This window comes from Eupeodes corollae, chromosome 2 (assembly GCF_945859685.1).
Source record: "Eupeodes corollae chromosome 2, idEupCoro1.1, whole genome shotgun sequence".
Taxonomy (NCBI): Eukaryota; Metazoa; Arthropoda; class Insecta; order Diptera; family Syrphidae; genus Eupeodes; species Eupeodes corollae.
In genome coordinates, this window is record NC_079148.1 from 49,213,162 (window position 1) to 49,229,345 (window position 16,184).

Below are 16,184 nucleotides of genomic sequence, written 5' to 3' on the forward strand. Positions count from 1 at the left end.
TTTAATATCGATAAAAAGATGGCGGGTATCGATTTGAAGTTCCTGGGTTTTTTTCAAGATCTGTTGTAGTGGGAATATTTAGTCGATAGTAGACTTTCCTGGTCTGAAGCCACACTGATAAGGACCAATCAGGTTGTTGACGAATGGCTTCAGACGTTCCCATAATACGGCAGAGAGGATCTTATACGCAATGTTAAGGACACTGATGCCTCTGTAGTTAGCGAAGTTTAGAGGGTCTCCTTTCTTATGTATCGGGCACACTATGCTGAGATTCCACTCATCGGGCATGCTTTCTTCCGACCATATTTTGCAGATGAGTTGGTGCATGCTCCCTACCAAGTCATGCCTGCTGCTTTGAATAGTTCGGCAGCGATGCCGTCATCTCCAGCAGCTTTGTTTGACTTAAGTTTAGATATAGCTATCTTCACTTCGTCAAGGTCTGGTAGTCGGAATTGTTGATCTGCGTCGCCGAGGTTGAGTGGTTCTATCTCCCTTACAGCGGAATTCGGTTCGTCATCGCCGTTATATAATTTGGAGAAGTAGTTTTTCCGTATTCTCAACATCGACTGCGGTTCTTCTACGATGTTCCCCTGATCGTCTTTACAGACTTCGGTTCGTGGCTGGTACCATTTGGAGGTTTTTTTTACCTTTTGGTAAAATTTGCGAACCTCATTCCTGTTGTGACATCCCTCTATGTCGTCGATCACACGCTTCTCATGCTCTCTTTTTTTCTAGTCCTCTTGTGCAGCGCTGTTTTGTATGCCTGCTGTTTCGTCGTCAAACCAGGGGTTTCGCTGTGGTGGCCGTGTGAAACCTAGCACTTCAGAGGCGGCATCTCTGATGGCTGCAAGGCAATGTTGCCACTGGTTTTCAATGCTTAATGCAGGAAGCATAGGACTCCTTACGAGGTTATTACAGATTTGATCGGAAAAGGACATGGCAGTCTCTTGCGATTGTAGCCGCCTAACGTCGAATCTTCTCACAGTACTTCCTTGTTTTGGCTTGGATCGGGATATCCGTAGCCATACCTTGGCTACAACGAGGTAGTGGTCCGAGTCAATGTTAGCCCCTAAGAATGTTCGGATATCCTGTATACTAGAAAAGTGTCGTGCGTCGATCGCAATGTGGTCAATCTGGTTGCCGGTTGATTGATCAGGAGATTTCTATGTCCCCTTGTGGATATTGAGATGTGTGAACTGCGTACTAGCTACCAGAACGTCTCGACCCGCAGCGAAATCGATCAGCATGAATCCGTTGTCAGAAGTGGTGTCGTGCAGGCTGTACCTCCCGATTATGCCACCAAAGATGTCTTCTCTTCCTAGCTTGGCATTAAAATCTCCAAAGACTATTTTAATGTCATAGCCTTGTCCAAGAGCTCGAAGAACATGTCTTTGGTGTCTTCATCTTTCTCCTCTGTTGGGGCATGCGCGCATATTAGGCTTATGTTGGCGAATTAAGCATTAATGCGAAGTTCGTTGTCCTTATTTCGTTTGCGTGGGTTGTCAACAGTGAATCCATCCGTATTAGAGGCTTGTTGGTGCTTCACAACTAAAGGTATTGTTTGCGTGGCCAGGAAGTCAAGAAAGATACTATTGCTAAACACAGATTTTGAAATAAAACATACAAAAGTGCAAGTACAATACAGTTGCAGCTTTCAAAGCGCGCAAAAATAGATCTAGTAAGGCGTTGAGCTCGAGGTTTAGCTGTATACCAGTGTACAATATTCCCCGCTTAATTGCACTGGCAATTTTATCAAATTTTTCCAGGTGGTTCAATAAACAGAATCAAGTTTAATTGACTAACCTGTTCAATTAAGCGAAAACCGCTGATTTGCACCAGTTGGTCAATTAAGAGATAAAATATTCATCTCAATTCATGCCACCGGCTACGCCACGATCAAAACTGAAATTTCAATGACAGAAATAACAAATAACAGTGAGCTGTCATTTTGAAATTTGTTATGAAGTGATAAGTGCTGCCAATTTCAGTTCTAAGCTACAAAAACTTTCTAATATTACTGAGGAACAAAATTTTCTGAAACAAAACTACTAAGTAATAATAATTTTAAAAGAATAACATTTTTTGTAATTAAAACAATATAATTTTGAAAAGTTGGTAATGAACAAATTATGTGCTATACCAAACAACGGTAGCCATCTTGTTTTTTCTTACAGCGGTCACCAAAAGCAACAAGATAAAAATCAAAGAATTTTACGGTTTCCATTTTTCCAAAAGTCTTAACGATCAAATTTGATGAAATAATACTAATAGTTGGTAAGACCAAAAAAAGAACAAAAAGTTTGGGTAGGGGCCAAAAGAAGGAAAAATGGTTTGGGATAGGGTCTTTTACCCCCTAAACTATTTATAAATCCTATTTTTTTAATTTTATTTTTGAGGTATTGTGATGTGCTTGAAGTGTTAAATACACTTAAACACTTCTTCATATCTGTAGTCTCTTTTATTGTCTAAATTTACCAGTGAAGGGTTTTAATGTCTGTTACCATAAGTATTGATCTTTTCAAAAGTTGGAGTTACCATATTGTACTTACTTATTGACAAATCCTTCAAGACTAATTCTTGTCATGAAAAGTGCTTTCTCAAATTTGCCGTTCCGATTCGGCTTAAAAGTGTAGGTCCCCTCTACCCCTGTCAACATTACTCGCACACAGAAATGGTTGAGAGTTGTAAGTCACTAGACCCTAGTTCTCAACGGACTGTTGCGCTACCTAATTTATTTATTTATTTTATATTGTACTTTACAATACTGAAATAAGGCTAATACAGATAATTTTTAGAAATAAGAACAACGAATTTTTACGTGAGTATAAACCCTCTGATCGGAGGCGACGCAAATGCTCGGCAAACTCTTTAGGGAAGTTCTGTGATCAATGGACGAGGTGAGTCACTTTTTGATTTTATTATTGAGAATAATATGACCATTTGTAACAGAGGTAATACTCCCACTTTCGTCTTTCCGAGCTTGGAAAATTATGATGGATGGGAGGATGTGCTTGATGTTACTTTAGTAAACAACCGTAATTTATTAGTGGAGAATTGGAGAGTTTCCCCATTGAATTCGTTTTCGGATCACAAGTGGATTCTTTTTCAAATTAATTTCGAGTCAAAAAACCCTCCACCTTACAGAAATCCCAAAAGAACTGACTGGACGAAATTCAGTCAAATTGCGAAGACAAGGCTGGAGAGAATACTGTCAATCAATCGAAGACATAAAGGACTCCGCAAGGCTCAGCAAAGTTTTATCGAAGGAACATTGTAATCCTTCATTTCTAAAAAAGCCTGATGGAACTTGGACAGCCTCTCCAGCCGAATCTCTTGAGCTACTGATGAAGACGCACTTTCCGGGTTGCGAGAGTGATAACCCCGAATCGCTTGAAACCACAGAGCTAAACGTAGCTCATATGGAGCAAGTCAATTCCGTTATAACCAGAGAAAATATTTTGTGGGCCATCAATACTTTTTCTCCATATAAATCCCCAGGCATGGATGGCATACTGCCAGTTATGCTTCAAAAGTTGCATGATGTGGCAGCTCCATGGCTGGAACAAATTTTCAAAGGGTGTTCCCTTCTCAAAAATGTGCCCATGCCGTGGAGACAGGTCAAATTAGTTTTTATCCAAGAGACCAATAAGCTTAACATCTTTTGTGCTTAAAACCTTGGAGCGCATTCGTGATTACCATATTAGAGAAATTCTAGTTGGACGACCTCTCAGCAAGCTTAATTAAGGGCAAATCTACAGAGACTGCCTTCCAGGAGGTAGTGCGTACTGTAGAACAAACAATCCATTATAAAGAATTTACTCTTGCCACCTTTCTAGACATAGAAGGTGCTTTTAACAACGTCCTCACAGAATCCATAGAAGAATCGCTCGTTAAGTTCGGTGTAGAAGACTTCATTCGAGAATGGATTATTTCCATGCTCAGTGGTAGGAAGATTCGAGCCTCTCTAGGCAATACAATCGCAACAAAACACGTAAGTAGGGGAACACCCCAGGGTGGTGTTCTTTCGCCTCTTCTATGGCTTCTGGTCATGGATACAATTCTCGTTAAATTAGAGAGATGTGGAGTGAAGGCGGTAGCCTACGCGGATGATTTGGTGCTATTGGTGTCAGGAAAGTACACCTCTGTGATTAGTGAAATCACGGAGTCAGCTTTGAAGAAAGTTAGCAACTGGGCCACTAGTTGTTGACTAGGAGTTAACCAAAGTAAAACTGTACTGTTGCTCTTTACCACCAAAACTAAATTACCGCCCTTCACGCTACCTCGACTCAATGGTCAAATCCTATCATTGCCTTCCAGTGCAAAATATTGAAGTACGGGTTAAGAAGGCCTGTGTTGCTTTCTACGCCTGCAGAAAAACTTTGGGCAAAAAGTGGGGACTTCAGTCGAAGATGATTTTATGGACGTACACAGCCGTAGTACGCCCTATCTTAACATATGGTTCGATTGTGTGGTGGCCTGCTCTTAGCAAAGCCTATAACATTAATAAGCTGAAGAAGGTTCAGAGAACAGCTTGCGTGGGCACCACAGGGGCCATGCGTACTAGCCCAACCGACGCCTTAATAGTTATTTTGGATCTTCTACCAATCGACCTTTTTATTAAATACATAGTTTCCTGCAGCGCTATTAGGCTGAAGGAATCAAATAGCTGGTTGTCAAAACCTTACGGTCACAGCAACACTACGAAATTAATTCCCTCAGATATTATTTCGGTAGGCACTGACTACTGCACTCCTACTTTAAACCTTAGTAAGGGTTTTAAGGTTATTTTGCCATCGAGAGAAGATTGGGAGGATGACATCGTGTCGATAGGTTTCGACACAACCATCTTTACTGACGGCTCAAAGATGGAGTGCGGAGTTGGTTCTGGGATCTTTTCTGAGTCCCTAAATGTAGTCAAATCCTTTAGGCTTCCTGACTTTGCTAGCGTTTTTCAGGCTGAACTGCTGGCAATAAGGGAGGCATGTAAGATACTTAAACAAACCCCAAACCAAAACCGAAATGTGGCTATCTTTACAGACAGTCAGGCAGCTGTCAAAGCCATAAACTCGGCCATATCCTCATCTAAATTGGTCCAGCAATGTTGCGATAAGCTTGCGACCCTGAATATTAACCTCGGTGTCACCCTGATCTGGGTTCCGGGCCATAGTGGTATCGTGGGAAATGAACGGGCTGACGAGCTAGCTAGGCAAGGATCGGCCCTTCATAACTCACTTGCGGAAATGGTTAATATTGCTCTTGGTGCTATGAAGAGTAAAATCTTTTCCATCTACCAAACTGAATCAAACCGAAGGTGGGGCAATTTACCTAACTGCATTATATCTAGGAAGATATGGCCCACCTATAACAAAACCCGTACAAACGATCTTCTATGCAGGCCAAGGCAAGACATAGCCAGGATTGTTGCGGTTTGTACCGGACATTGGCCTATAGGAGTTCATGCAGAGAAGTTGGGTATCTCTTACAACACCTTTTGCCGTAGTTGTAGTGAGCAAAGAGAAAGTGAAACGATAATCCATTTCCTCTGCAAATGTCCAACTTTGGCAAACACTAGAATGAAATACTTTTGAAAAGCATTCTTTCAAAAACTCGATGAGCTATCTGAGACATAGTTTAGAGACCTAATCTTTTTTCAATGCGACAAAATGGCTCTAACATAATCGCTATGAAGCTTCTCTACCAATCTATTCCTTTCAATCAAAGGTCAAACGAGTTTTTGGTATCAAAACGGCGCGGCGCACTACAGCGCTAATTGGATCTCAGGCTAGGTTGCCTTGAGATCGCCATTTCTACCTACCTATAAACAGTGAGGTATGAAAGGGCAGTATGCTGTCCCCTGCAAATCCCCAGGATTTGGCGTGGGTATGAGGTTGAGTTTATGAAGTTTCTTTTGCATTTATTTAAAATTGCCCTCTTGCAATTTTAAAAAGTGGAACAAGGTTAATTCTTGAAAGTTGACCTTATTCACAACACCATTTTTGCTTTGATGTTTTTTAAATTTGATGATAAAACAATAATTTGTAATTTTTGTATACTAGTGGTTTAGTTTTTGATTTTTTGTTTTATTTTACATATGAAATATTACCAAAATAAACATGTACTTAATTCTTAGAGTATATTTTACTATAAACAATTTATGTAGGTACTGAAGTACATTTGCGGAATTACATAATTAGCCACCTATCAAAAACATTTTTATCAAATGATAAAATATACAAACCTAAACAAACGATAAGTGAAACCAAAATAAAAAATGAAACAATACAAAATAATAACATTGTCTGTTCGTTTAAATGTGGTTATTTTTGTTGTTGTTGGTTAAATGCGGTTTCTGCGTTTCGCACCATATGAATACAAATCAGATTGAAACGTTCAAGAAAATAAAATAATATAAAAACGTATGTAAAATATATTCTGAACAGACTATGAAAACTAATTATATTCAAAATCGGATGTGGGAAAATCCAACTAACTATATTAACTACTTGAAGTTACGAGTACATATTCTAAAGGAAGTTAATGGTATAAACCCATCGCACACTACACGCTCTCAGAATTATCATGCAGGTACCTCTACCTACTTATATTTAGCATCAGCTCCTCTCCGATCCTAAATTTAACGATCCAGTCAAAAATGTTGCCCAACATTGTGAACGAAAGAACACTTACGAATAAATTAAACAATTTACCTGTTTGCAACACCAACACAGTACAGAGTGCACGATTTTGAAGCAAGCAGACAATTGTTCTTTTTTCTTGATTGTTTCGCAAGTTCTGCGGTTGGTGTTTTACTTTAAAAAATTATATTATTTTAAAAAATATATGCGTGTAAAAAAAAAAGAATGTTACTTAACTTAAATCGTATTTATGCAAAAAAAAGTAACATTTTTATGGTTTGTGGCTTTACTTTTAACCACCAAAACTATATCGTGCCGCCATCTGGCTAAAGGACGACTTCATATGCTGCAGAGCACATATCTTGCTCTACAAAAGTTTTATTCTTTATGAAAAGCCATTTAAATCATGACACCCGGAGGAGTTAATAAACCAAACCCTACAAACATGCTGAAGCTTTACCCTGCGTATATACAGACGAATACGAGGTGGGTAGGGTATACCTACCTACTTACTTGTGAGTTTGAGGTGAACCGACCAAACGACCAAAAGACCGACCCTTAAAGTGTCTTTCAGTGGTCAAGTGTGTGACGTTTGGTCAATCTGTCTGTCATAGTTGAAATGATGAATGTAAAATTTAAAAATTCATGAAGTTTCTTTTTTTTTATTTTTATAAATTTTGTAATACAAAAATATTAAAAATTAAATGGATCAGAAATAGTTGCTATTCACACATAAAATATTTTTGTTTGTTTGTATCATCATTGTTCATTTCAAAAAATACTCGGACGTGGTTTGTATGCAATATTAATTAGACAAATCGGCCGGGAAGCAAAATATTAATTAACCCAGCCAATATTGGACTTGGTACACGGGGGGTGTAAATTTTGGTAGTTCAATCGGAAATCAAAATAAGTTCCGTCAATTATTGGCGTGTAATGTGAATATGATGATGGAACAGTAGTTATGAGAGTATATGTATGGTAGTTGAATTCCATCGCAGTTAACACACTTTATAGAGTTGTATTATTTTGTAGAGGAAATCGATTCGGTGATTATATGAATTGGAAACATATAATGAGATTCATTTGAGGAAAATCTTCATAAGTGATGAAAATTGAGCCATTTAGAAACCCTAATTATCAAAAAACGCTTGACCGTACTTTATGGCTGAAAAACAAACACGCTTCAGTTTCGGCTTTGCCCTACGTTTACGAGTTCAGTCATAGGAATTCAATGCATGCTATCACAATGAAGCTTTGGCCTTACGTTTCATTTGACAATCGTAAGGAAATAATGTAATGTTACGTAATGTGACTCTAAACAGAAGCTCTATTTCAAATTTGCTAATTATTTGTTTTGTCTGACAGCTGTAAAAAAGTCAACAACCAAAATACATTTGCCTTTGGAGGGATTCCCATTTGTTATTGTTGGCTGTGTAAGGTTAGGTAAGGTTATAGTGGCTGTCCAAGATGGAAACGGACACACTTAGGCCAGTTTAATGATATGATATTATCGTTTAGATCGTTAAAGAAGAATTCTCCTAGGTAAATCTTGCGTTTTCGAGCTAGAGCAGGGCATGTGCAGAGAAGATGAAGAACCGTTGCTTCCTCTTCCTCGTCCATACAGCTTCTGCAAAAGTCATTTGAGAATACGCCTAGTCTCGTGGCGTGCTTTCCTATTAGACAGTGTCCGGTTATGAAACCTATTATCGAGCTTATATGCGATCTGCTTAGAGAGAGCAAGCACCTTGAACGTTTTAAATCCAGTGTTGGCCAGATGTTTTTTGTGGCTTGACACGTGGTGATGTTGGTCCACCTGGTGCCTGCCCTCCTCACAGCGTCTTGCATTAGCAACAGTTTACAAGTACGCGTCAAAACTGGTATTTTGGGCCGTACTGTACTGTTCCTGGCGAGTTCACTGCCTTACAGTTCCCTGGAATGTCTCTATGGCCCGGCACCCAGCAAAGGTGAATATTAAACTGTTGTGCCGTCTCCATTAGAGATAATCGACAGTTATGGACTATTATAGAGTTTGTAGAGATAGAGTCCAGAGATTTGATAGCGGCCTAGAGCCTGGCTATCTGAGAAAATACAGATATCAGATGTTGATATCACGTTTTCTTTAAGACGAAAGTTCCGCCTTGAACACGCTACAATGATTGGGAAGGCGGAATGAGAGACTTAATTTCAGTCGTTCAGAGTACACACCTCCACTACCCCCATCTTTTGTTTTTGACCCATCTGTGTAAAAATGGATTGACTCATCCTCCAAGAATGTCCTATCCTCCCAAAAAGATCTGGGATTTATAGAAATCTGGATAATTTCTGTCGAATTGCAGTTGGGGGATGGTGTAGTCTGTGTGGTTTGGAATTGATTATAAATACCTAAGAATTACGCAGTGGCCAATGTTGTTTTTAGTCCACTGCGACAAAGCTTTGAGGCGAATAGAAGAGCTTGCAGCTATTTGTTTGCTAAATATGTCAAGAGGTGTAAGGTAGAGCAAGGTGTCCAGTGCCGCAGACGGGGTCGTGCGAAGCCATCCGCTTATACATAGGCAGGCTGAACGTTGGACTTTATTGAACTTAACCCTGTTTATACCTTTCTCTAAAGCAGTCCACCATACTGTCACACCGTACGTTAAAATCAGTCTGATTACCGATGTGTATAGCCAATGCGTGATTCAGGGTTGTAAACCCCATTTATTACCAATAGCTTTTTTGCAAGAAAAGAGAGCTACAGTAGCTTTTTTGACTCTTTCCTGTACGTTGTCTAAGACAAGACCTAGGTATTTGGCCTCGTCTGAGAATTTTAATTGGATTACTTTAATGTAAGGAGGGTTGACAAATGGAATTTTGTATCTCCTCGAAAATAAGACCAGATCGGTTTTGTGTGGGTTAACACCCAGTCCACACCATCAGCCCAAAGTATTAGTCTGTTCAAGGCATTTTGTAAGAGTTCTTTTAGGTTATTAAGATGCTTTTCTGAAACTGCTATAGCAACGTCGACCGCATAGGCTATCACTCTAAAACCCTCCGCATCCAGACTAGTTAGGATTTCATTCACTACTAGGTTCCAGAGGGGAGGAGATAGAACACCACCTTGCGGTGTCCCTTTAGTAACGAATCGTCTGCTAGAAGAGTTGCCCAGTTTTTAATTAATTATTCTGCTAGTAAGCATTAAATGAATTAACTCCCGAAGCGAACTCTCTACATTTAGAGATGTCAGTACAGATGTGATTGCAGATGTGTCCACGTTGTTAAAGGCACCTTCGATGTCAAGGAAAGCAACCATAGTGAACTCTCTATGATGGAGGGAATATTCGATGGTGCGTACTAAAGTGTGTAACGCTGTTTCCACCGATTTACCCTTACAGTAGGAATGTTGAGACGAAGACAGAAGTCTTGTATCGATACGTGCCCTTAAATGGATATCAATCAATCTTTCCAGGGTCTTAAGAAGGAATGATGATAGACTTATAGGTCGTAGATCTTTAGGATTGACTTGGGAGCATTTACCTGCTTTAGGTATAAAAACAAATTTAACTTCTCTCCATGCCGAGGGAACATGAACCAGGTAAAGACAGCTGGTAAAAAATGCCTCAAGGATTGGTGCAATTATATCAGAAGTCTTTTGTAATTCGGCTGGTATTATTCCATCTGGTCCTGCAGCTTTAAATGGTTTGAAGCTGTTGAGCATTGTAGCTTATCCTTTGTGATCAGACCTTGTGGCTATGTTGTATTTGAACTTGAACGTATAAAACTGTTGCAAGTTCCGGTAAAAGAACTACCAGGAAAGTGAGTGTCCAATAGTAAGTTCAGCGATTCATTACTTGAATTTGTCCAGGAGCCGTCTATATTTTTCAAGCAGCTTGGCATAGCTGGATTAGTTGAAAGAATTTTCCGTAACCTAGAGGCTTCAGAAGTTTCTTCTATCATGCCACAGAAGGATTGCCAAGAAGATCGCTTGGATTTCCTTAGTGCCTTCTTGTAGATTCTTAGGGATTCTTTGTAGGAGTCCCAATGAGGCTAGTCTTGCAGCTTTGGCCCGGTTGAAAAGTTTCCTGCATTTATTCCTGAGCGAGTCAAGCTCCAAAGCCCACCATTGTGGTTTCCTCTTTCCTCTTATGTGTATAAGTTGACAAGCAATTTCTAGCGATCTGTTCATAGTTGAGGTGAGGTCATTGACTTTGTTGTCAAGTTCATTAGCGTTAGAGGAAGGACTAGATAGTCCAGGTTCTAGTAAACTCTGTAATGAGTTCCTGTATGAAGCCCAGTCAGTTTTCCGATGGCTGTGTAAGGTACTTCCGCGATAAATTTAATTTTTTCAATTTCAAAACTTATATTTTTTATATGAGAAAAAATAACAGCTGACAATGACAGAAGTTCCATTTTAGAAATGTCATATTGGAAGTGTCATTCAAAGCAGGCCCAACGTAACGCAGACGAAGCCAAAGCTGTAGCGTGTTTGTGTTTCAGCCATTATTGTTTGAACATCTTACTGTAAACAATAAATTTTGTGTTCAATGTTACAAAAAAACTTTACTTAAATTATAAGACTTCACCCTCAATTAAATTAAATCAAATTTTTTAAAAATAGAATTGAAAATCTGTCATATTTGATCTTTGTTAAAAGAAGAAAAATGTTAAAATATTGAATTGTTTTAGAAATTTAATGATATTCTAATGGACACAGAATTGTAAGAGAATGCATTCATTTTTAAATATAATCATCATTCATTGAATTCAAAAAAAGTGCATTTTCCACTTCATTTCACACACCTCCATTAAAACCTTCATTCAAAGGAAAGTAAAAGAGCGTTATCTTTTAAACAGATCGATCTCAGCCTGGAATTCCAAACAAAAATCTGGGACCGTTTATTTTTTAAGGCTCCGTTTACTCAGGAATTAAAGGCGCATGACTTCACTTCGTTTCGTTATCTGTCAAAACGAAAACTATACAATGTTATGTTTCTACAGATTGCACGCGTTTAGTAAAAGTTTGTTTATAGAGGAACTCAGTCAAAATCTTTGCATAAATAAGACTTGTAATTTAATTTTGATTGGGGATATTAACATTGATATCTTAAACGTATCCGACAAAGACAGTGATAATTATTTGTTTCTTATGGCTTCTATCTTCTATCTTTCTTCTATGGTCTAAAGGGAATTATTAATGAACCAACTCGCGTAACTAAATCTTCATTGCATTGCATTGACCACATTTTTACTCGTTTTAAAGTCAACAATAAATACCTACAAATTTTTTGGAAGTGTTCTTGACCTAAATATTACTGATCATAAATCGATCATTTTATTTAATGAGTTACAAAATAATCTGAATTCTACTTCAGTAACACAAAGAAAAGAGCATTATACCACCGATTACATATTATTGCGGAATATTTTGAAGCATGAATTTTGGGATCAGTTTTATTCGGAAACAGACCCATCAACTTCGTTTGCTATTTTTATCACAATCTTGCAAAAACATATAGAGTCATATACTTCTGTGTCGATACAAAATTCTAATAAAAAAAATTTCTAAAGCCTTGGATGAATGCCTTTTAAGCAGAATCCAGAATCATTAGGTAAGTCTTATGCGACTGCCCTTCGAAGATTTTACGCATTAGAACGTAAATTAATAAAAATCACGATCTCGCAGTGCAATATGTTTCATTTATGAAAGAATACAAGCAACTGAAACATACGGTGGAGATCAAAGATCAAGATTTTGGTAAATTTCATTATTATATTCCCCACCATTGCATAACAAAACCTGAGAGCTCTACTACAAAACTAAGAGTAGTTTTTGATGCTAGTGCCAAATGTGATAATGGTGTGAGCTTAAACGACATCTTATACGTGGGCCCAGTCGTGCAGCCTGACTTGTTTTCTTTACTTATCAAATTTAGATCACATAACTACTTGTTTACTGCTGACGTAACTAAAATGTACCGACAAATTGCTCTCAATGGACAAGATCGAGCATTTTACCAAATTTTGTGGAGAGACAGACCAGATGAAGAGATAAAGACTTATGAACTCTGTACTGTGACGTATGGTACGGCCTCAGCATCTTTTTTGGCTACAAGAGCGCTTTTGTACTTAGCAGAGGAAGAGGGTGATAAATTTCCAGTAGGAGCATCAACAATCAAAACAGAATTTTATGTCGATGATATTTTCACTGGGGCTAGCACGTTAGAGGAGCTCAAATGTATCAAAAGAGAATTAAGGGGAATATTGCAACGTGGTGGATTAACGCTAAAAAAATGGTGTTCTAATAATAATAGCTTGCTACAAGATATACCACATGAAGAAAAGGAACAATTTTTTCAACTTAAAAACAATGATGTCATCAAGACACTCGGTGTAGTGTGGGACCCAAAGGCTGATACTTTTTTCTACAAGGTCAATGCCGGTGAAAATAAGCATATTACTAAACGCACTGTGTTAGCTGATATAGCACGTTTATATGACCCTTTAGGACTTATAAATCCTGTTACTGTATTAGCTAAGATTTTTTTACAAAGGCTTTGGAAGCTGAATTTTAACTGGGATGAAGCTCTTCCACAATCACTGCATCAGATGTGCATACAATTTAGAATGGAATTATCAAATTTGGATAAAATATCAATTGAAAGACAGGCTATGTGGGGCAACGTTGATAAAGTAGAATTCCACGCCTTTTCTTAAAGCTCCAAGAAGGCATACGGAACCTGTATTTATATGCGTTCTATTCTGTCCAATAGAAAGGTTTCGGTACGACTTTTATGCGCTAAGTCTAAAGTAGCACCTGTAAGGAACGTTTGTCTTCCACGACTTGAATTATGTGCTGCGCAGTTGATGGTACAATTGGTAATCACATCATTGGCAAACTTTCGTCGCAAACGGAGTTGCAACAATACAAAATCTTTCATCCATAGATCAATGGCATAGATCAATGGCGCCAAGCACCAAACAAAATCCGTCTGACATTGTTTCGAGAGGAGCATTTCCTTGTGAATTTATGAACTCAAAGTTGTGGTTTCATGGCGCAGAATTTGTATACCTTTCTGACGAACATTGGCCTAATTCGAAGTCTGTAGATACAATTGATGAAAACCTTCTTGAGCGCAGGCCTACAAAACATACCTTTTCATTACAAGAAGATACCGATTTTGTGATTAATTTGAAATTCAACAATAATCATCAGAGAACACTCAGAATAGTTGCTTAGTTTCTAAGATTTTTCCACAACTCTTTAGCGTTATATATAGAAAGAAGGAAAGAGTAGGTGGGCCATTTACATTGGAGGAAATGGAGAACGCTCTTCATTATCTTAAAAAGATGATACAGCAATCGAACTATGGATCCGATATCTTACTTTTGAAACAAAAAAGATCAATTTCTCCCAAATCAAGCATTTGCTACCTCAATCCATTCATTGATGAAAAGGGAATACTTAGAGTTGGTGGAAGGATAAATAACGCTGATGCTGGGTATAAGCATAGACATCTAGCACTTCTTCCAAATAATCACGCGTTTACAAAGGCTTTGATAAGAGATATTCATATAAAATATCATCATGTAGGAGAACAAGGATTGCTGTCAATCGTTCGTGAACGATACTGGCCTGTTCATGTGAAGCCTCTTATACGACGAGTTCTCAGACGATGTATATTATGCGCTAGAGTACGTCCACGTTTTGAGCATACGCAAATGGGAAATGTACCAGAGTATCGTGTGATGCCCTCACGTCCTTTTACAACTGTAGGAACAGACTTTTGCTGACCTTTTATGGTTCACTCTCGGCGTCGTGGGACAGCGGCCGTGAAAGTATAATATGTAGCGGTATTTGTATGCCTTGTCAGCAAAGCTGTTCATCTTGAACTAGTTGGAGATCTCACTACTTCCTCGTTCTTGGCTGCTTTGCGGCGCTTCATTGGCAGGAGAGGCCTTTGCCGTACCATATATAGTGATAATGCTACAAATTATATTGGGGCACGTAACGAGCTCAGGGCGCTTTATAAGATGTTTCAAGATCAACATAGTCTAAATCCGAAATTATGAAAACTTGCTTAGACGAGGGCATCGAATGGAAGCACATTCCTAGTATCCCCACATTTTGGTGGTATTTGGGAGGCTGCCGTAAAATTTGCAAAACATCATATGAAACGAATTTTACATCTAGCGGCTTTGACATATGAAGAGTGTTGCAAATGAAAAATACTTTATATAAAATCTACTGTTCTAATTATATATGATCACTTATGTTTTGTAAAATATGTTTTGTCTTTGAAATAAAATTTGTATTATTCTGTTTTTGTTCAACGTACGAAGAAGTTGTTTAATTTAAAAAAGGAAAACTCTAGAAAAATTCTTCAAGGAGACGAATATTTCATCAGGTTATGGGCCCTCGCTACATCCACTTACGTAACTAAGAACTATATTGTTTAAAAATGGATACATTTTCAGAACAAATTGAAAAACTAAAAGGAAGAGAAAATTTTCATAAATGGAAATCCACGGTCGAACATGCTCTCAAGCTTCAAGGATTTTGGAAGGCGGTCCAGGGGACAGAAGAGTCTCAAGAAATTCAAGAGAAGGCAATGTCAAGACTAATATTGTATATATCTCCAAACCTATATCCGCATATTCAGGGAATATCAACAGCTAAGGATATCTGGACAAAATTATGTTCAATATATGATGATTCCGGTCTTACAAGACGATGGGGCTTACTTCGGAAGCTTACAACAACTCAACTAGAAAATTGTGCAAATATGAGTGAGTACGTTGACATTATTATTGATACTGCCCAAAAATTGAACCAAATAGGAATGGTAGTAACTGAAGAATGGGTGGGAAGTTTGTTACTTTCGGGGTTACCAGAACATTTTAGACCCATGATTATGGCAATGGAAAGTAGTGAATTAAAAATAACTGGCGATGCAATAAAAACAAAACTACTTCAAGATTACGAATATTACAATAAAGATGCCGGTGCAAGCGGCGGAAGTGCTGCAGCTCTGTATAGCAACAAAGGTAAGAAACACGACCATAGAGAACGTCGTTTTGATACAAAGCGTGTTGTATGTTACAAATGTAACAAAGAAGGTCATGTTGCTAAATTTTGCAAGAACAAATCGAAAATAAATAGTTCGAATAATGGTGGTATGGGTTCAAGCTGGTTTCTCAGTTCATTTATCGCACATTTTAATGATGATGGAACGAACTGGTTTATAGACTCAGGTGCATCTTCCCATATGTCAAAAAATAGAGATATTTTTTCAACTTTTCAAGAGTTCAAAACAGAAGAGTTTGTAACAGTGGCTAATAACAATAAGTTAAGAGTCATCGGAAGAGGAAATGTTCCTTTACAAGTGTTTTTGAACGAAAAATATTATGACGTTACATTGCATAATGTTTTATTGGTGCCAGAAATACGTGCAAATTTATTGTCTGTTAGCCAGTTGACAATGAATGGTTTGACTGTCAATTTTTATGATTCAAAATGTCATATTTTACACAAAGGTAAATTGGTTGGTTCAGCTAAGGTAGTTCATAATA

The 16,184-nt window shown here is 38.1% G+C and overlaps 1 protein-coding gene across 1 annotated transcript; it reads left to right on the forward strand.

The window, feature by feature from the left end:
* The first annotated feature begins 12,584 nt into the window (after window positions 1-12,584).
* Window positions 12,585-13,328, forward strand: LOC129944906 (uncharacterized). The gene has a single exon (XM_056054568.1). The coding sequence runs from the start codon at window positions 12,585-12,587 to the stop codon at window positions 13,326-13,328; it is 744 nt and encodes a 247-aa protein (XP_055910543.1).
* The last annotated feature ends 2,856 nt before the right edge of the window (window positions 13,329-16,184 follow it).

Excerpts from the sequence above, each read along its gene's own strand:
- LOC129944906 (XM_056054568.1), top strand. The coding sequence starts at position 12,585 with ATGTACCGACAAATTGCTCTCAATGGACAAGATCGAGCATTTTACCAA.